Source organism: Emys orbicularis, chromosome 3, assembly GCF_028017835.1.
Source record: "Emys orbicularis isolate rEmyOrb1 chromosome 3, rEmyOrb1.hap1, whole genome shotgun sequence".
NCBI classification, from domain to species: domain Eukaryota; kingdom Metazoa; phylum Chordata; order Testudines; family Emydidae; genus Emys; species Emys orbicularis.
The window spans coordinates 4,678,953-4,699,212 of NC_088685.1; the positions used below are offsets into that span (position 1 = coordinate 4,678,953).

Sequence of the window (20,260 nt, forward strand, 5' to 3'; positions counted from 1 at the left end):
GTACAAGTGAGTAATGGGGAGGTTGGATCAGAGCACTCCAGGGGATGAGCAGGGTTCCTTTTGATGGCGATTGGTTATTTCTCAGGTTCATAAATGACCTTGGGATGGAAAGGGCCAAACAGTTGCAAACCTCTGCCCACCCACCCCTGAAATGCAACCATTTCTGGAGTGGAACACAGCAGCACTATACAACGTAGGGTGGGAATGGGAGAAACAGCCGTCTATAGCTGTTGAGACTGGGGGAAGGATTTTAGGGGAGAGGAAGTCTGACCCTGCTTAGCTTACGAGCTCTGACGCGCTAACACCCCAAAGCACTATGGCCTAAGCAAGACTTTTCTGCTCTCGGAGGCTGCTCCAGGCTGGGAGCCTACATGCCGGGGCTGCGAACTCACATGGTATTCTGCTTGTAGCGCTTCAGAGCCTCATCCGCCACCACCTCCATGAACTTGGGGTCATCCCAGGGGATCTCGCCTGGCACGGTCAGGGCCAGTGGATCTGAGTCGAAGAGCTGCACGGTCACCTGGGTGTCAGAAGGTCTGGAGGAGTCCTTGCGGCTGGGGGTCTTGGAAAGCACCTAGGGGAGGAAGCGGGGAGGAGCCCGGTAGCACCAGGGGATGGGCAACTTGAGAGCTCTGCTGGTGCCCTTGAATCCCATCCCTGCCAGTCCAGCCCTGAGCTCCACCAGCTCTACCAGGACCCCTCCTGACCTGCAGCCTCCCTGATTCTAGTCCAGCCCGGGCCCCTGACGCATGGTGGACTCCATTCACAGGGCCGGCGGCAGCAGTCCTGAGTGACCCAGCTGTGCCCCTGCCTGCAGCTGCCACTGTACGGCTCAAAGGCTTGCGAGAGGCTGTCAGGGCAGAGCGGCACTTTTGTCCCAGAGACAATTGCCCGATTATACACAGCCCGCTCCTGACCCACTTTGCCTCTTTCCAGCTCTCTGCTATTCCGGGGAGGGAACCGGGGGGGGGGGGGGCGGTATGGGAGCCAGCGCTGGCAGCTAAGCCCAACTCAGGAGCTCCATGCCCAGCTGGGCGCACGGGCAGCGTGACGCAGGATCCACGGGGTGGGGGATATAGCGGGGGGGGGGGGGGGAGCTGTGGGGAATGGACCAGTCTTGGCAGCAGAGCCACTCAGATGTCTGTTTCCCAATGGGCTTTGATGTCTCATTCATTTGGGTGGCACCAGCTGGTGCCAATTGGGTCGCACCCAATGTCAGGCTCCAATGGGCCTCCCTGCCCCCTAGTCCTGCTGGCCTGGGAGCATGCTCCCACCCCACTCCTCTTCTCCCCAGCCCATGCTGCCCCATTCCCCTCTCCCCCTGCTCCTCTGGGCAACGTCTCCCAGCCCCCTGCTCAGCCAGGAGGGACCAGCTGTGGGGCGGTCAGCTGCCTCCAGTCCAAGCTCTTGGTCACGAAGAGCGAGTGTCACATGCCCACCGGCTCTCTGGAGACCAACAGGAAGTGCCCCATGGGCCAGCAGAGGGAAATCGGGGGACAGCATGGGAATCAGATCTTAGTAGCCCATGGCTCCATCTTCCCCCCCCCCCCAAGCAGCGCAGGAAGGGCCATGGGGACCCACCGTGGTGACCTGCAGCATGCCGTCGCCGTTCTGGGTGAGGTTGGCCAGGCGGGACACCCAGCCGAACTGCTTGTTGAGCTGGTCCAGGAGGCTGGAGGTGTTGAGCATCTCCTCCTGGAAGGTCCTCAGCAGCTCGTCATACTTGCGGGTGAAGCGCTCCGCCAGGCGCAGGGCGTCCTCGAACTGCTCCCGCAGCTGGCTCTGGGCCGGGTCCGTCTGGGAGCAGTCTTCAACCCGGGGGAAGGAGGAAAAGAGGGCATTGTAAACACAAGAAGGGGTCAAAGATGGACTTGCCAGGATCCCCGAAAGCAGGAGGGCAGCAGGACACCTGGCTCCCTGCCCATTGCCCTGACAGTGGGTCTAAACCCCGTGGAGACCCCCCCTCCCCCCAAATCCCCAAGGGATCGAGTGGGACTCTGGCTCCTTGGCTTTGTCAGCCCTCGGTTTCTCCACCAGCAAAGCCAAACCAACCGGTGTCACTGCTGGTGTTAGGACATGATAACATCTCCCCTAACAGCACCAACCCCTCCAGCCCTGCTCCCCTGCCGGCTAACTCGGGGTGGGGAGGTTAACAGCATGCAGTCACCACCCGAGTCCACTCACACCCCATCGCCCCATCACTAAACCCGCAGCCAGCCAGCTGCCACTTGGTTCTCAGAACCACAGGTTGCTCTGCTGATCGAGGCCTGGGGGCCTGGTGCAGACCGTTTCCCCTTCCATTCCCCTCCATGTGACACGTGGGTGGTAACAGGTCTATGGCCAGCTTTGAGGAGGTGTCAATTGGCCTGACTCCAATGGAGCTGCACCAGTTTACACCGCCGAGAACCTGGTCCTGGAGCTGTGTGGGCCTAAATGCTGGTTACACATTGGAGCCAAAGATATTGGAGCAGTACTGAAGCGTGCGATATTCTGCACCGAAATTGCACTGCCCCCTGCTGGGGGGAGGGGGGGAAAATCACATCTAGAGAAGACCCCATTTGTCTTACCCAAGAGGGGTGAGAAGCCCCAGTGCCAGTGAAAGGCACTCACCAGCAGGGATGGAACTAGAGGACGCAGGTTCTACTCCCCGTGTGGGGTGTTTATCTATGAAACTACAGGCTGTTACCAGCCCCTGGTTATATTGGTCTCCTTCACTCACCTACAGACAGAATTTCCTGGCATTTTTCACACTTATCCTTCATCTTCAGGCAGCCAGCAGAATTGCGGCGGATTTCCCGGCACACCATGCGGTCGTCGCTGGAGTTGCGAGTCTCTGAAGGGGTGGGGGAGGGAGGAGACACCACAGAGGTATAGCTTTACTTCTCAGCACGGGCAAGATGCACCAGCTCTCGTGCATTTGTACAGCACCTTGCACTCCAATGCTCTTTACAAAGTACTAGTCATGTAGACAGTAAAGCCTTCCCGCCCCACTGAAATGCAGTTGCTTCTGGGGTGGAGTGTGGCAGCTGTTTAACAGAGCACAGCAACTCTGCACAACAGCTCAGGATGGGAAACCAAATACTGCAGCCATTCAGAACCAGGGAAATATAGCAATTAACCAGACCCTGGAGTCTTAATCCCTAAGACACCCGCACAAGAATTAAAGGTTATATAGTCTGTCCTGTTATTCCTATTAAGTCTGGCAAATGATTCAAGAGCTTGTGAATCACCTACTTAGGAGTGTACATAAGCTTCAGATTGCTTTTGCCATAATTCCCTGGCCCTGACTTTATTTATTCTACAAGGCTTGAAAATGCTCCTGCGATTGCTTTCAAGCCAAGCCGGGATGAGGCAATACATCACCGCATGGCTCCTGGAGGGAAGACACAACAATACCACTGGAATTATATTTCTAGCACCTTTCATCTTCAGACTATTAATACATGAACTAATCCAGTCTCGCCCACCCGTGTGAGGGAGGAGAGATGACCAGCACTGCCCTCTACTGGACAGAATCAGAGCTGCCCATCTGTGTGTCATAGGCCTTGTGCTTCTATGAGCCCACAGAGCGTCCCCTTTAGCTCAAATGGCCAGGGCCTGTGTTTTTATCTGGAGCGCGAGGTTCCAGGTTCTAGCTTTGCTGCAAACTTCCCAGTGGCCAGAGTGCAGCATAAAGACAATCTGAGCCCTAGGTAGCCACGGATTTGTCAGAGTCAGACCCACTCTATGGCTAGGGAACACGAGGCAGAGACAAAGCGACTTGCCCAGTGCTGGAGCAGAAGCCAGCGTTCCCCCCCCCCCACTCGCCACCCTGTGCTCGGATCACAAGAGCAAACCTCCGTCATGGAATTCAGGGGCATCTCGTGTGGTTTCCCCAAGTGGTGCTTTGAACCAGAACGGCCACCCCACTGCTCAGCAGGAAGCGGACCAGTGTCCTTCTCATTCCATGAGAGCTGCTGCCTTGCAAAATAAATCCGGGGATCAGAGCAAGGGTGGGGGAAGACGGCTCCCCCGCCTTTGTTAACAGCAGATGGGAGCGAACTCGGATGCTGCAGCTCCCCCTGCTGTTTCAGTCTGCTTTGACCATTGCTGAAAGTATAACAGGATGGGGGGGGTGGGGGGGAGACTCCGTCTTGAGCTCGCTCAGTCCAGGGACCGGAGCTGGGTGGAAACCGGACATTCCATGTTGCGGGAAATTCCAGGATTTCAACCTTTTTTTTCCCCAACCCGAGACAACAAAACAAAAAAAACTTTGTTTGAAGTTTCCCTCAAAATGGAATTTTTCCCAAATAAAGTTAGTTTGGGATCAATTTAGACTTTTTTGGGGTGGGGGGGGGAGGGAGGGGAAGAAAATACAGAATATAAACAAATTTCAAGACAAGTCAAAAACGTCCCAACCCGAAAGTGTCAGGATGGAAGGTTTCGACCGACCATAGCAAAACACTTTCCCGAATCTCCCCACCATCTTTTTAAACAAAACTTTGCTAAAATCACCACAGAAAGTCCCCCCCTCCCCCCTTCACTGAACCCAAACATTTGGTTGGGAAAGTTTCCCACTAGCTCTACCTCGGGCTCTGCCAAGGTGTCCAGCTGCAGGGCCAGTGAACCAGACTTAGTCCCCAGGGTGGAGGCCTTCTCTGGGGCCAGAGGGGGGAGACACCACAGATTAAGGCCAGAAGGAACCACTGTGATCACCTACTCTGACCTCCTGTAGACACAGGCCATAGGACTGCCCTGAGTTAGTTCCGGTCTGAACTAGGGCAGATCTTTTAGAAGAACATCCAATCTGGATTTAAAAATGGCCAGTGACAAATAATCCTCCTGCCCATCCCTAGATGAGCTGTTCCAAGGGTTAACCACCCTCACTATTTAAAAAAGTGCCTTGGGCACAAGGCTAGTGCTGGATAAGTGATACCAGTTCCTTCCGGACTCCCCCCGGTGACTAGCGTGTGCCTGGGGGCAGGGCCCTGGCTCTGGTCATTACCACCCACCAGCTCGGCTGGATCTGCCCCTCGAGGCCCTTGAATATCCCCCACCTGTGGTGGACCCTCCCAGCAGGGGGTCCTGGCTGCCTTCGAACCACTGGCCATCCTGCTCCATGGCCTTCTGGGCTCCCTCGAACATGCGCTGGGTCATCTCGAAGAGCGGCCCAAAGAGGTGGTGGAAGCCATGGTGCCGGGGTGGGGAGAAGAAGGGGTGCGTGTCCCGGACCACCCTGGCGTTTGAGTAGGGGAAACGGAAGCGGAAGGGGGCGTGCATGGCCCTGCGGGAGCCCCCTGCGGAGGGCAAGCGGAAGAATGGGGCCATGCGGCCGTAGGCCCGCGTGCTCTCCTGGAACAGGTCTTCCACGCTGTCCTCCACTAGGCTGTAGCGCTCCTCCAGGTCCTCCAGCCAGCGGCCCTGCTGCTGGTCCTCCTCCAGCAGGGAGTCAATGCGCTCGCCGTTCATCCAGATGGAGACGGGAGAGGAGTGGTTCAGGAACTCCTCCAGCTACCAGAGCAAGGCAGGGACAGGACATGGTGAGCTGGGCAGGCCTCTGCAGACCCACCCGCCACCCACCCTACCCAGAGTTGGGGCCCACGCTGCTGCATCGCAGGGAGACCCGCTCCCTGCTGCCTCAACGGGGCCGAGTCAGTGACCGCTACGGGCCCCGGGGAACCTGTGCTGTGGACCCACATCCATATGGAAGATGTGGTGGACAATGACCAGCAGTTAATTCCTGTTGGCTCTCCAGAGGCTGCGAGACAATCAAGGCTAGAGCCCCCTCTCCCCCCAGTGCAGTCTGTCCATCTCAGAGTCGGAGCCATTGAAGAAGTCAACCACGAACGCACTGGCACATGGGTCTCCTGGCACCACCAAGCCCTACAGGCTCCGTCCTCAGCCACATCACGTGCTAGCCCACTCTCCCATACAAGCCCTGCTGATCTTTCACAGCATCCCACACCCTGGTGGAAAGAGGTCCCGGCTCTCCTATACCACGATGCCGAGCGCCAGAGAAGGACCTAAACCAAACAGCTCACTCACCTGCCGGCCAACCAGGCCCGAGCCGCTCCTGCACGTCCTGGAATAGAACCTCATGCAGGTCTGCTTCAGGCAAGGCTTGCATTCCTCCCACAGGGCCAGCATGGTCTCATTGCACACATCCGGCTTCTCGGTCAGCTTCTTCTCTGTTTCCTTGGCTAGTTGCATAGCTTGCTGGAAGCGAAGGTGTTAAAACCAGAACTGTGAGGGGCTGGACCACTCATGGGGATTCTCCCTTAGCTCAAGAGGCAGGAGCCTGGGTCTTTAGAGCAGGCGAATCAGAGTTCTAGCCCCACTCTTGCCAGGAAGAGCATGGGAAGCCCACCACCTAAGGAACCTCAGGGGGGGCTGTGGATTCATTAGAGATTGTCCCCCAGCTCCCAACGCAGAGGGGATAAGTGACATGGCCATTTTAGAAGCATTTTGCCATGTTCCACGTGAGCGTCAGACCCCCATGGCCCAAATCACGGTGAGATTCAGCGAAAAGCTTTGCAGGGACAGTCTCCTGCCTGCGTTCCTGCCATTTGCTCACCTCTTTCTTCTGCTTGGTCTCCTCCAGCGTGGTCAGGATCTCCTGGTGGTCTTTGCTGGTTTTGTCCATGAGGCTTTTCATCTGCTTCACCCCATTGATGGCATTCTCGATCTCGGTGTCTATGTATTTGCTCCCGGCTACAGACATTTCTGAAGGGGGGCGGGGGGAGAAGAAGTTAATTGTCTCAGGAGAGACATGCTAAGATGGTCTTCTGCTGAGGACACCTCTTCCAAGATGGCCACCCAGACTCCACAAACACCATCTTCCCCACCCAAATATTTGGGTCTCCAAAGCCTATTTGCCCAAAAAAGGGTCAAATCCAATTCAGCTGAAATTTCACACAAACTTCTCATTTGCCGAGCTCCGTTCTCAGGCCACTGAGGCCCGAACCTTGCTTAGATTTGGGCTGGGACAGTGCCAGAGCAAGGTAGCCAACAACTGAATTTTGGTGCCAAAGATCTAGAGTAAAGACTGATCCCACCCACTCCCCTCTGAGCCGTGACAGCCTGCTCTCAGGTCTGCTACTCAGGTGTGCCATTTTCCACAGGACCCCACCTAGCAAACCCTGAAGAGTTGATACTTGTGCGGTGTCACCTGGCGGGGAGCTGTGGGAGAAATGATCTCATGATGCAAGCATCTGGCTTGGACCCAAGACACTCCTGATGCCAGGAACTTCGGGGGAAAGTTTGTTTAGATGGGCCTGATCCACATCACCCAGCCCCAGATCCAGATTTCCCCAGGGCTTGGAGGACCTGGCCTCAGGGGGTTTGGACCACAAATTCCTAGATCCCCAGGCCAGAAGGGACCATGTGATCTCCTGTACAGCACAAGAGAGAAAAACAGCCCCTCAATAATTCCTAGAGCAGAGCTTTAAGAAAAACATCCAGTCTTGATTTAAAAAACCGTCACTGACAGAGAATCCACCACGGCCCTCAGTAAACTGACTCGGTCCATCCCAGATCTTTTGTTTTGGTTCCTGGGGGCTCTTGTGCCCGGTTTCCAGGTTCTTTCCAGCCTGATCCAAAGAAAGTCAGCCAAAAGCCTGGAGGTTTGCCATGTTTCAGATCTAAACCCACATCAGCCTAGCCCCCTCCCCTGTTCGTCCCACACAACACCGGGGCCCCACATGCCAAGTTAGCCCCCCATACCTGCTGGGGTACCTCCCCCCCATACACATGCTGCTCCCTTGACTCTTACAGGCGGTCAGTACAATGGTGATGGGAGCCATAGATAAATAGACCCGCTTTTGGGGGGCAGTCCTAGAAGCAACCCCTAGCAGCAAAGCCCAAGTAACAGCCGTGGTCAGTGGCTGGCGAGGCACCCATCAGCTGGAGCATGGGGCACAAATCACAAACTGATCCCTGTAACAGCCTGCCTGGCCCTGCAGCGGAGCGTCATGCAGTCCATGGCGCTGTGTATCCCGTATTACTCCGCGTGTGCCGATCCCACCAGCCTCAGCCACCCGGGGAGTTTCTGCCCCGGCGCATGGAGCCTCCCCAACGCCACTTACGTTGCAATTCATTGGGAGGAACCAGGGCCTGGCCTTCCTCCCAGGACAGCAGGAGCCCCAGTAGCGAGAGCAGCAACAGCGTCATCTTCCTCACCTCCTAGCAAACTCCAAGGTCGTGTGCAGGCCTGAAAGACAGGGAGGAGAAATCAGACAGACTCCCCCAGGCCGAGGGCACGTTGTACCAACGGGGCCTACAGATCTACCCACACACAAGTATGTGGACGCTCCTAGGAGGTTACAATAACCTCAAAGGACAAATGGTGCCGGGACAAGGTACAAGGAGACAGAGCGACTGAATGAATCTAAACAAAAAGGCCAGTTGATCTGATTCAAGGACAGTGTTGCAATTATGCTGGTTAGAAAACAGGACCTAGAGCCAGAAATCAGTAGGTCGGAGATTAGGCCTAATTCATGGACAAAATAATGAGGGGGGGGCTATTCTGCCCATCACTCGCTTTTGGGGTCCTTAAAGCTTTTGGTCAGGCTTGACAAAGCCCTGGCTGGGATGATTTAGTTGGGGTTGGTCCTGCTTTGAGCAGGGGGTTAGACTAGATACCTCCTGAGGTCTCTTCCAAACCTGATAGTCTATGATTAAAAGAAAAATAGTTGAATGGGGAAAAGTACAAAAGAACAAGAAAAATAAAAACAACAGACAGGCTACTCCAGCAAGCTTCCCCATCCCGACTGGCACCCCACCATCCCCTAGGCCTTCTTCAGCCTCACCCTGAGAGATGCCCTGGCCAGAACAAGCCAGAGAGCAACCCAGATGAGATCACCACCTCCAGATGTGTCCCAACCACCATCTGCCATGGGAGTGATCATCATCTTTGATACCATCAAAGACTGCAAAACTGGGGGCTTTTCCTTCTAAAAATGGTCTCCAGCTAAAAGGAACAAGGGATGTTGTTCAAATGAAAGCCTGACTCGACACTTTACATTTGAAATGCTTTAACGGTTTAAAAAAATAAAATAAAATTACGGGTGGGTTTGCCACGGTGCTAAGCAGGCTGACGTCTCTGGATAGCAAACCCCCAGCCTTGTTGAACACTGGACGGTGACTAGTTATGTTGACAGCTTTAGCCCTTGCATTGCATTTAAGTGAATACAACAGGCTGCTCCAGCCCAGATGCCCGAGAGAGAAACGCATTCAAGATACGGGGCTAAAAATGGTCTGGGATTTAACAAAAGCCAAACTCCACCAGCCTGACCAGAGGCCTGGGAGCCAGGAAGAACTAAGCTCTAACTTCTGCTCTGACCCATGCTCCTGTCATGGCCATGGGCATGTCACTTATCCCCACACTACAGTGGAAGGCAGAGAGTTTGGGAAGCACAGGTGTTTGGGAAGCACCATGAAAGCATCATGCCTTTAAGTGCTACATATTACAGCAGCCCGTTTATCCCTCTAGCACCATGGCTATGCCCAGCACTGACCCTGGATAAATCCATGTATTGAAGTGATTGTTTAACCCACCGGTTCAGCATCTCTGATACCTCCACGGCTGGTCCACACAGAGGCTAAGAGCCTACTACTGCTACAGCTTATGGAGTTACTCATTTAGCTTAACGTCCATGTTTTTTGTGCTGAAGGTCCCAGGTTCTATCCTGCTAGTGACCCTTTGGGGAGGGATTTTGATATCAGCAAGCTGGAAAAATAGGATCTAGATTCTGAGCACTCAGCAGTCTGAGGTGTTTGGATCCAGCTCTATCTCTAGCTCTATCCCAGCCACATCAGAGACTAGCTGGGGTGGGTGTCTGGACTGGGGACATGAAGTAATGCTCATGCGGGGGGGGGGGGGGGGAGGGCTGTTCTAGACTCAGGGGAGACTGCTCTTTGGCCACAGGCAGAGTAGGGTCTGCACCCCAGGAGTCCCGGATTCGAGTGAACCCACAGATCTCAAAGCAAGGGGACTGAATAAACGAGGACTGAACAGTGACTGCTCCAACCACGAGCAAGCCATGCTGTAGCTCAGAATTAGGACGGCTTAGCAGAGCTTTGCCCCGAGAACCAAAACAAAACCACAGGAGAAAAATGAGCTGTGACTCATTTGAATGACTCGGCCCCCACGCAGGGGTCTCTGCTTATTTATACATGCACAAGGCCCTGGTGTCCCTGCTGTGACCCAAATGCCCACGAATTTCTGGCCAGGGGGAGCTACCGCAGCCCTGAACTCAGGCCGGGAGCGGATGCCAAGACCTGATGTCTGGGAACGTCTATTGTGCAGCAATCGGAAGGTCTTACATAAGAGCCCCCAACCCATGTTGCGAGCAGCTGGAGGACAACCAGTTCCAGCCCTGCTTTTGGGGGCGGACTCTTTCCCGACAGGCCGGTGAATCACAGCGCGGTTGGCATGGGCTTGGGGGGAGTCTGGGGCCTGGCTGCCTCAGATTTCTCGCCCGCAGTGTTCGTGAGCGGCTCAGTCAAATCCTGCCAGAAGCTAGAGAATAAAGTAGGAGAAAAAAAACCTGATCCGCAGAGGCCCATCTCTGCCGTCTCCAATTCGCTACAGCCGCGCGGGACACAGGCTCAGCCCATTGCTCAGCCCTCGCTCTGGTACGCCCCAAACCCAGCTGGATTGCAAGCCAACAAGCCCAGGGTGCGCAACAGAACACCTGGCGCCCTCGAGGCGAAGCAAAGCTTCCTGCGCTTTCCAGCCAGGAAATAACATGAACGTTTTCCTCCACAGGCGAGAGCCCAGCTAGCGCGTTTGCTGGAACGAGACGCCAGAAAGGTTTGCCTTCGAGCGTAGCGCCCGCTGCCAAATACAATAGGGGCAAGTGCGTCAGACACCAGGAGAGTGGAGACCATCAGCAGAAATAAAGTGAACGATCAGGACCTCTGATCAGCAGATCTCAAAGATGGGCTGGTAGCATGATCCCCATGCAGCGGCTGGGGAAACTGAGGCACAGCAAGGCACAGGCCACACAGCAGGTGGAGAGCTGTTAGAGCACAGGTCTCCTGCCTCTAGCTCCGTGCTGTAGCCACTGCCTCACAGATCAGCAGGTAGCACGCACTTCACTGCATTGTCATTGCCTTTCAGTCCTAGGCAGCAGGGGAGGCTTTGAATTAAGCCTTTGGCATAGGGGGCTTTTACAGGGGACAGGGGCTGGGGATTTTCACATCTGGCGACAGCAGGAATCAATGCAGAGTCCCTCGTCAAGCAAAATTCTGCACAGGCGACCCCATTTACCAGCAGCACTGGGGAAGGGGGGCGGCACCCAGACTGGGTTTAGCTCCAGCTCTGCGTTGGGGCTGGACCCAGCCCAAGCGAATGACGCCAAAGTGATAACAAGATGCTGAACGACCTTGCCAGAGACACCAGATCCCTCAGGCCAGAGGCAGCGGGATCGATCGGAGGGAGCCGCATGGCAACCGAGGGGGAGACAGAGGGAAGTAGCAGCTCTCCCAGGGAGGGGGGACTGGACAGGAGGGCAAGGAAAGAAACACAAAGCAAGCCAGGGCAATCAGAACTTGTCCGGTGCAACGGGCTCCAGGGTTATTTAGAGCCATAGAAAGTGAAGGAATGAAGCTACCCCATTAATCCAGCCTGTGCTCCCCACAGTGCTGCAGATGCCCCCCAATCCTGACCCACAGCCCCCTGCTATTCCAGTCCTCAGCTCCCTGAGACAGCTCTGTAGACACTCCCCCCCCCTCCCAATCCTGACCCACAGCCCCCTGCTATTCCAGACCCGGCCTTCGCACGCACAGCTCTGATGCTGCAGTCCTGAGTTAAACAGAGGCCAACAACCCTGCTGAACTGGGGGGTAGTTTTCATCTGAAGTTGTCCAGCACCTAGTGGGGGTTAGGATAAGATCGGAGACTCATCTCGCTTGTGATCTAAGCCACAACCTGACTGCAGCCCTGGGCATTACCCCGGCGCTCCATGGGTCCCACGTAAATATCTTCAATATGGCTTAGGAGGGGGAACAATATTCCCTGTGGGGCCCCCCTCCCTACAGAGCAATCGCTTCACGGACAGCACCGTAGCTGTACAGTGTTGGGGTCAGAGAGCATTTTGCCGTTACCTTGAACTCCCACTCCCCATCAGCGCAGGCTCCCCGCACCAGGTGCTGCTATGGAACTACTCCCGGTTTTGACCAATTTCCCCCCCCAAAACAGCCATGCATGCCCCACCCCCACCCCAGGCAACTAGCCAGGTGCATTGTGGTTATTCTCCCCCCTCCCCCGCATTGCTCAATTGGTGAGGTGCATTGTGGTTATTTTCCCAATGTTTAAATACCCTGAGTCAGAGCCCCAAGAGATTGGTCTAAAACAAAACAAAAAATCTGGAGATTAAAAAACAAAAACAAAAGCTGGATTTTTTTTAATTGGCCTTCCAGGCCTCTAGCCGAGGTCCCGTTGTCAAGCTTCTCTGCACCTAGGAGAGCGAGAAGTGAACTTTGTAAAAGGAAAGCCGGGATGTGACTCGCTGGGGTTTTGAAAGAAAACAGCAACTATCACAAGACCCGCAATAAAACCGTCAGTGGCAGCAACATGGTTTCCCTCACTGCATTGCACAAGTGGCCTAGTGCACTACGGCTAATTTCACCTTCCTTTGAAGTGTCCGGCATTGGGAACTCCTGGAGGCCAAGTTCCCAGGTTTGCCAGGCCAATGGTCTGCTTACAAGAACCAACCAAATGCCGAGAGCCACTAACTGCATCACTCTTTCACAGTCAGGCCTTCTCTCCCATACATTGTTTATTAGCACCTCACTTTCGTAATCAAGACATGCCAGTGAAAAGCTAGAAATGGCCAGGACATGGCAAATCACTAGGGCCTGTAGCCCAGTATGACATGTCCACGGGCAGCCCATTCCCACCCAAGGCCCCAGAACTGGCCAAGATGTAGGAATTCCCTCCTGACCCCAGGTGGGGAGCCCTGAAGCATGAGAATTCTCCTGGGTTACATACCTGCAGAGAAGGTGGAAATACAGGGGACACTGCTGAGAGTCCATGGGGGGGGGGAAAGAAATGACACGGGACAGTTAAATGCCCCCATCCCACTGGACCAAGCAGTGCACAGGCCTTAGTTACACCCACCAATCTGTCAGAGAGAGCCCTTGCAAGCCCAGCCCTGCTTTGAGGTGGAAATGGGGTGTGCCGGTCCTTTCCCCAGGCGGGCAGGGTGAGCTAGGGCTCCCTCTTTCCCTAGGGATCGCTGCATGGATCCACCCCTCCCCTCCCACCCAGGACGGATCAGGATCCCCCACCCCCTAGCCCGTCTCTCTCCCCTCCCCAGGAGCGCGCACTGCCCCGGACGCTGGAGAAGCGCCCCTTACCCGGAGCCTCCAGCTCCAGCCCTGGTGCCCAGCGGCCAGGGCCGCCCTTGCGGAGCCTGTGGCGCGCACACCCCTCGCCGCAGCCCATCGCCCCGGCAGGGCGCATTGGCAGCTGCAGGCGATCAGCGGCGTTTGCACAACTACGGGGGTGAAACAAGCCCTCCCCAGGCAGCCCCCCCCCCCCGCGCTCTCTCCGCGCAGCCCTGCGGGGCTCACCTCTGCGTCTCCGCGTCCTGCGCTGCCCAAGCGGGACCTGCAGCGCTGGGCACCGTATTTATACCCGCGCCGCGCTCTGAGTCACGCCCGCAGAACGGCCTGGAAAGGGGCCGGCCCGGCCCGGCCCCTGCGTCTCGGCGGCAGCCAGTGGGCGCCCTTGCACCGCGCACGGCCGGGCTGCGTCCTCCCCGGGAGCTCCCAGGCTGACGGGGGCCGCTGGAGCGAGGCTGCGGTGAAGGGCACTTCCCCCCGCCACCCACTCTCTGGCAGCGCCATAAATGCGCTCCTGGCTGGGTCCCACCTGACCCAGGGTCCAGGCGGGTGCCTTGGTCTGCCCCAGCTACTGGGTGCCCCTGAGGCCCTGCCCCATCCATGCCAGCCCTGCCCGGCCCCCTGGGGGTCACCCAGCCCAGCACGGGGTGAGCAGCGATCAGTGGGGCTCAAGGCCCCGGCTGTAACAGGCGCTGGGTCTGCTTGCAGCCCCCCGCCCCATACCCTGGTCTGGGAAACCCCAGGCACTTCACTGCTCCTTTCCTCTCCCACCCTGCCCCTCGCTGGGAGCTAGGATCTCAGATTGCCTCCCTCTGCCACAGGTGCCTTAGGAGAGATGAAAGGGCCCGATCCTGCTCCCCTGCAGAGCTCAGTTTTGCCTGCCCATTCCCTGTCTCCGGCTGCTGGTCTCTGTCTAGCTCTGGGGTCTCATGCAGTGACTCGGCCCATTTGGCCATCTAGGGATATGTTACCGGGGATGATGCTACACTGTGCTCCTTCTTCCAGCCCCCTTCGCCCCGGACAGATGGGTCAGGAAGAGCATCCCCCTTTGGGAAGGGGGAAACTGAGGCCCAGAGTTAGTGGTAGAGCTGGAAATATAACCCAGGAGTCCTGCCCTCCCTCCATTAACCACAAACCCATTCAGGCCTCTCTCTACCATCTACCTCTTCTCTTCTCCCTTCCCTTCCCTTCTTTCTCTACCCACAGCCTTCTCCTCCATCCTCCCATAGCCTCTCCAGCCAATGTCCCCAGTGGCTCCCCCGGCCCTCTCTTTGCTGTGTGCATCACCTCCCTAGGCGTATCTCCCGCTCCACATCTTGTGCAGCCAGATCCCGGCTCCCTGGGGCTAGCAGGTAAGTTGTGCTCCTCCCTCCCCGCTCCCTGCCCTTGTGTATTGAGTGACGCAAGGTGTGTGTGTGGGGGGGGGACACAGAAGGGATGGCACAGCAGCCCTTAGGAGGTGGGTGGCTCATTCCCAGGTGAGTGAAGTCCTGGAACAGCCTTCCAAGGGAAGATATGGGGGCAAAAACCTAACTGGCTTCAAGACTCAGCTTGATAGAGGGGATGGGATGATGAGACTGCCTACAATGGCATGTGGCCCATCAGCGACAGGTAGCAAAAATCCCCAGTGGCCAGAGATAGGACATTAGATGCGAAGGGCTCTTCTACTACAGAGAATTCTTTCCTAGGTGTCTGGCTGGTGGGTCTTGCAGACATGCTCAGGGACTGACTGATCGCTGTATTTGGAGTCAGATTGGCAGTGATTGGTTGTTGTTTTCTTTCCTCTGTGTGTGAGCACGGGTCACTTGCAGGTTTAAATGGTGGATTCTCTGTGACTGGAAGTCTTGACATCATGATTTGAGGATGTCAGTAACTCAGCCAGAGGTTGTGGGTCTATCACAGGAGTGGGTGGGTGAGGTTCTCTGGCCTGCAACGTGCAAGAGGTCAGACTAGATGGTCATGATGGTCCCTTCTGGCCTTAAAATCTGAATCTGAGTCACAGTTCAGGGTAACTTCACCTGTACTTCACCCTTATAGGCACCCACTGTTGGGCTTCTAATTCCCAGCCATCACCTCTCTTGGGTGGAGACCCACATCTCTCTCCCTCCTGACCGGGGTTTTCCCAGGCTGCACACTTCCCTGCCTACACTGCGATATCCCCAGCAAGCCAGACTGCCTAAACAGCCCAGCGTCTGCGCTTTGCTCTCTCTTCAGAGGCCATAAAGAGTTTAATTGCCCCCAGTTAGAAGTGACCACCCCGCCCTTTCTAAGCAAGTGCCTTTATTCTTAAGGTGAAAGCATTACCAAGAAAACATCGTAAAAAGACTCCAAGAACCTACACATGTGCTAACCAAAGATCACCCCAATTCCAACCAGGGCTCTGGGAAGTCAGTCCTTCTAGCCCCACCACAGCATTTTGCAAGTTTGCCACAGCCTCAACTCAGTTTAGCTGGGCCGCTCAGCCTGTTTCTTTATATCACCTGGACCTTTGATCTTTAGGAACAGGTAATCCGCAGACAATCGCCCCGCTCAGGGGGTAGCTTCAAAGCCTGAGTTTTTGCGTAACCGGAGGTGGAAATTTGCATTTGCATTCGCCTCCCGCTAGACTTTCCCCAGGCATTTGATACTCTTTGTCCCCAGAGTCCCTTTCGTCACTGTCGAGTCCTTTGAAGTTCAGAACGCTTCCCAGAGTTCCCGTCCCATTGATCCCCTGCAGGAAGGTTACATACGATCCTCGCCCACAGTAAAACACCCCCTTTGTATTTAGCACAATGGACTCCAAAGAGACTTAAACGTCGTTCAATAAGGTTTTCCAAGTAGATTGCAGGAAACTGCCCCTTCTGTCACTCCGGGCAGGGCTGCGGACAGGGGACGCTTGGCAGATGCTCGGAGGCTGCACTTGTGGCTTTTTAACCCTTCCCATCTCTCCGCTGCACCACTTCTTTTTCTAGTCTTGCTGCCCTTTCTCCCTGCCCCACCCTCAGCCCTGCCTGCTTCAGGCATCTTCCCAGACCAGGAGGGCTCGGGGTGTTGGAGGCTGTTGGTAAATTTCATAATGTAACCCCCACCCACACGTAGACTTATATTAACTAGAGGGTGCCGTTAGGGGGCCTATACATTGCCCTGGCCCTTGGGCTGGTGAACTGGGTTAGAATCTAGCAGTGAAGCGACTGGGCCAAGAGAATATATAGGGTCTAACACCATCCCTAACTAGCATAAATACCACATGTGAGTGGGGCTTTTGTTATAAAACGGGTGAGGCCTGATGGCACCTGTGTATAGGCCTGTGGTGTATAATGGTGCTTTGCGGTACGGGATCAAGTCAAGTTCCGGCCAAACACTGCAGGAATCTGGGAACGCTTGGATGAAACTCTGCTGGTAACCTCCCCGGCTCAGGCTTTTGTCTATAATGACCTAGAACTGGATTGATTCCTCCAGCGCAACTTGCCTCCCCTGGCTCCTGAGGGAGCTTGGGATTGCATCTGGATCTCGGTCATGGGGTTGGCTAAGCGTGCCTCTCTTGGGAGATGGCTCCCTGGGCCGGTAGGGGCAGCATGCCCCTACGTCATGGGTTCAAATCCAGTCCAGCTTCGGCATCATGCAGCAGCTATTGATCAGGCAAAATTAGTCAGTGGGGTCTTGTTCGGGCCCTAGGAGAGAGGTGTCTGAGTCCCATATCCTCAGCAGTAGTTAGGTGCCTAATTTATAGAATCATAGGATTAGAAGGGACCTTGAGAGGTCGTCTAGTCCAGTCCCCTGCACTCATGGCAGGACTAAGTATTATCTAAACCATTCCTGACCTGCTCTTAAAAATCTCTAACAATGGAGCTTCCACAACCCGTCTAGGTAATTTATTCCAGTGCTTAACCACTCTGACAGTTAGGAAGTTTTTCCTAAAATCCAACCTAACCCCCCGTGCTGCAATTTAAGACCGTTGCTTCTTGTCCTATCCTCAAAGATTAAGAAGACCAATTTTTCTCTCTCCTCCTTGTAACAACCTTTTATGTACTTGAAAACTCTTATCATGTCCCCTCTCAGTCTTCTCTTCTCCAGACTAAATAAACCAGATTTTTTCAATCTTCCCTCATAGGTCATGTTTTCTAGATCTTTAATCATTTTTGTTGCTCTTCTCTGGACTTTCTCCAGTTTCTCCACATCTTTCCTGAAATGTGGCGCCCAGAACTGGACACGATACTCCAGTTGAGGCCTAATTAGTGCAGAGTAGAGCAGAATAATTACTTCTTGTGTCTTGCTTACAACACTCCTCGTAATACATCCCAAAATGATGTTTTCTTTTTTTGCAACAGCGTTACACTGCTGACTCATATTTAGCTTGTGATCCACTATGACCCCCAGACCCCTTTCCGCAGTCCTCCTTCCTAGGTAGTCATTTCCCATTGTGTACGTGTGCAACTGCTTCTTCCTTCCTAAGTGGAGTACTTTGCATTTCTCCTTATTGAATTTCATCCTATTTACTTCAGATCATTTCTCCAGTTTGTCCAGATCATTTTGAATTTTAATCCTGTCCTCCAAACCACTTGCAACCCCTCTCACCTTGGTATCGTCCACACACTTTATAAGTGTACTCCCTTGGTATCGTCCACACACTTTATAAGTGTACTCTCTATGCCATGATCTAAATCAGAGGTCGGCAACCTGCAGCACGCGTGCCAAAGGCGGCACGCGTACTGATTTTTAGTGGCCCGCTGCTGCCAGCCGGGGTCCCAGCCGCCAGCCCCGCTCAGACCGCTGCCAGCCTGGATTACAGAACCCCAGATCAGCTGCTCAGCCCGCTGCTGGTCTGGGGTTCTGGTCGCCAGCCCCTTGCCAGCCGGGGTCCCGCTGCTGGCCTGGATGGACAGAACCCAGGCCGGCAGTGGGCTGAGCGGGGCCGGCGGCCGGGACCCTGGCTGTCAGGCGGCGGCGGCCCGCTGCCGGCCTGGGGTTCTGTCTGCCGCCCGCGCTGCCGGTCTGGCACGCGGAACCTTTTACTGGCACGCGAAACCTTAATTTTAATTTTAATTAATTTTTAATTAATGGAGATATCCCATCTCCTAGAACTGGAAGGGACCTTGAAAGGTCATCGAGTCCAGCCCCCTGCCTTCACTAGCAGGACCAAGTACTGATTTTGCCCCAGATCCCCAAGTGGCCCCCTCAAGGATTGAACTCACAACCCTGGGTTTAGCAGGCCAATGCTCAAACCACTGAGCTATCCCTCCCCCCGAGGGATAGCTTAAATTAATGAAGACTTGGCACATTAACCTTAAATTAATGAAGACTTGGCACACCACTTCCCAAAGGTTGCCGACCCCTGATCTAAATCAATGGGAGTTATGTGCCTAAATACCTTTGAGGATCAGAGCTGAACTGCCCAGCCATTGCACCATCACAGGCATGGCGCATGCTCAGCCCTAGAGCAGGGTCCCTCCGGTGGGGAGGTCCGTGCTGCCCACGCTGCGTCAGGGGCCTTCGGTCTGCAGAGCCATCAAGGGAGCACTGGACTTGAAGGCTGCGTTCTGTGCTTTCGCTTCCCTTTCCCACAGCAGAGGGCAGCACGGGGTCCCGCAGCCCTTCTCAGGTCTGGCTCCAAGGCTAGAGAGAAGCATGCAGTGACAGCATCGGCTTCTTTGCCTGGCTCCCATCACCCCCGCTAGTGTGGCATTCCTCGCTGGCAAATGGGGTCAGGCGTCCACTGGGACCCTGCCCAGAGCAAGGAGGGCTCGCTGTGCCCAAGGTGCAGGCCCAGAGACACCAGCCCCTCAAATAGGAAGTTTAGAGTTCCCTGACTGTGGAGTCCAGGCCAAGGCTTAGGGAGACCCTGCACGGTGACACCAGGCAGCACGTATCATGAGTCAGAGAGAGCCACCAGGTCTCTCTGTGCCCAACACCCCTGGTAGAGTCGTGACAGCCCAGGCCTAGCTCTTCACCGCCATGGGGGATTGCTACCTGAGACACCCCCTGGAGTTCTCAGCCTGGTCCCACCGCGTCCCGCAAGCTGCCCAAGTCCCCATTGCCCAGAATTCTGTGGGCCCCTGCCCAGAATCCCTTGCTGTTGCTGCAATACACCAGGAGCGTTGGTGGCTGTGCCATCTGGGGTCAAGGTCACCGCCAGAGTGCCTCCAAATCCGACCGTTTCCCGTGGCCGCGGTGCACTCGCCGGCCCAAGCTGTCGTTGACGGACCGGCTCTGCCTCGTGAAATGCGCCGGGACTTAACTTAGACCCCCCAGGAAATAACCGCATCGCCCTGCATTCTTCTTCCTGTGCTTTGTGCACTTGTCACAACTTGCTACAGACTGTAATTACTGGGGGGGGGGGTCCCTTCCTGCAACCAGAAGGGCCCATTTTTAGATGCACCCTTGGATTCCGTCGCCATCCCCAGCGCCTTGGTGAGACACTCCAGACGCGGGACTGCTCAGAGCAGGGAACCACAGGGTTAGAAGGGACCACAGGGGTCATGTAGTCAATCCCCCTGCCAAGATGCAGGATTTGTTGTGTCTACAAGACACTGGGAACCACTTCCAAACTGGTTTGAGTGCCAGTTCCCAAAAAGCCGTTGCTAAACGCCGGTGACTGTGCTCCACTGTCTAGAACAGCAAATGTGGGAGCCGCTCAGCGGGTGAGGAACTGAAGCTGCCCTTTCTCTGCGTGCCAGCCCCTCCGCTCACGTGCTGACCACACACTGCAGCAGCAGCGAAAGGGTTAACGTGGCTCCGCTTTCCCCCTCTCTGTGGCCGACCGACCCAGCACCCCAGATCAGAACATCGTTCCCCCAAATGCCCCGTTGGCCCCTATTTCTGTAAATGGACTGACCCAGGAACCCAGCTCGGGAAACCTGCTCTCCCCAAGCCAGGTGCCAGCTCAGGATCTGGCCCCTATGATTGGCAGGACCAGCATCACTAACCCAGCTCCCTCCCCGCTGAATTTGGGTCTG

The 20,260-nt window shown here is 55.4% G+C and overlaps 1 protein-coding gene across 1 annotated transcript; it reads right to left on the reverse strand.

The window, feature by feature from the left end:
* Nucleotides 1–388: 388 nt before the first annotated feature.
* Nucleotides 389–8,148, reverse strand: CLU (clusterin). The gene is made up of 7 exons (XM_065401837.1): nucleotides 8,064–8,148; nucleotides 6,554–6,702; nucleotides 6,025–6,195; nucleotides 5,037–5,490; nucleotides 2,720–2,833; nucleotides 1,582–1,808; nucleotides 389–574 (listed from the first exon to the last, which is right to left on the reverse strand). Exons 1-7 carry the CDS (start codon nucleotides 8,146–8,148, stop codon nucleotides 389–391), a joined length of 1,386 nt encoding a protein of 461 aa, XP_065257909.1.
* Nucleotides 8,149–20,260: the final 12,112 nt, after the last annotated feature.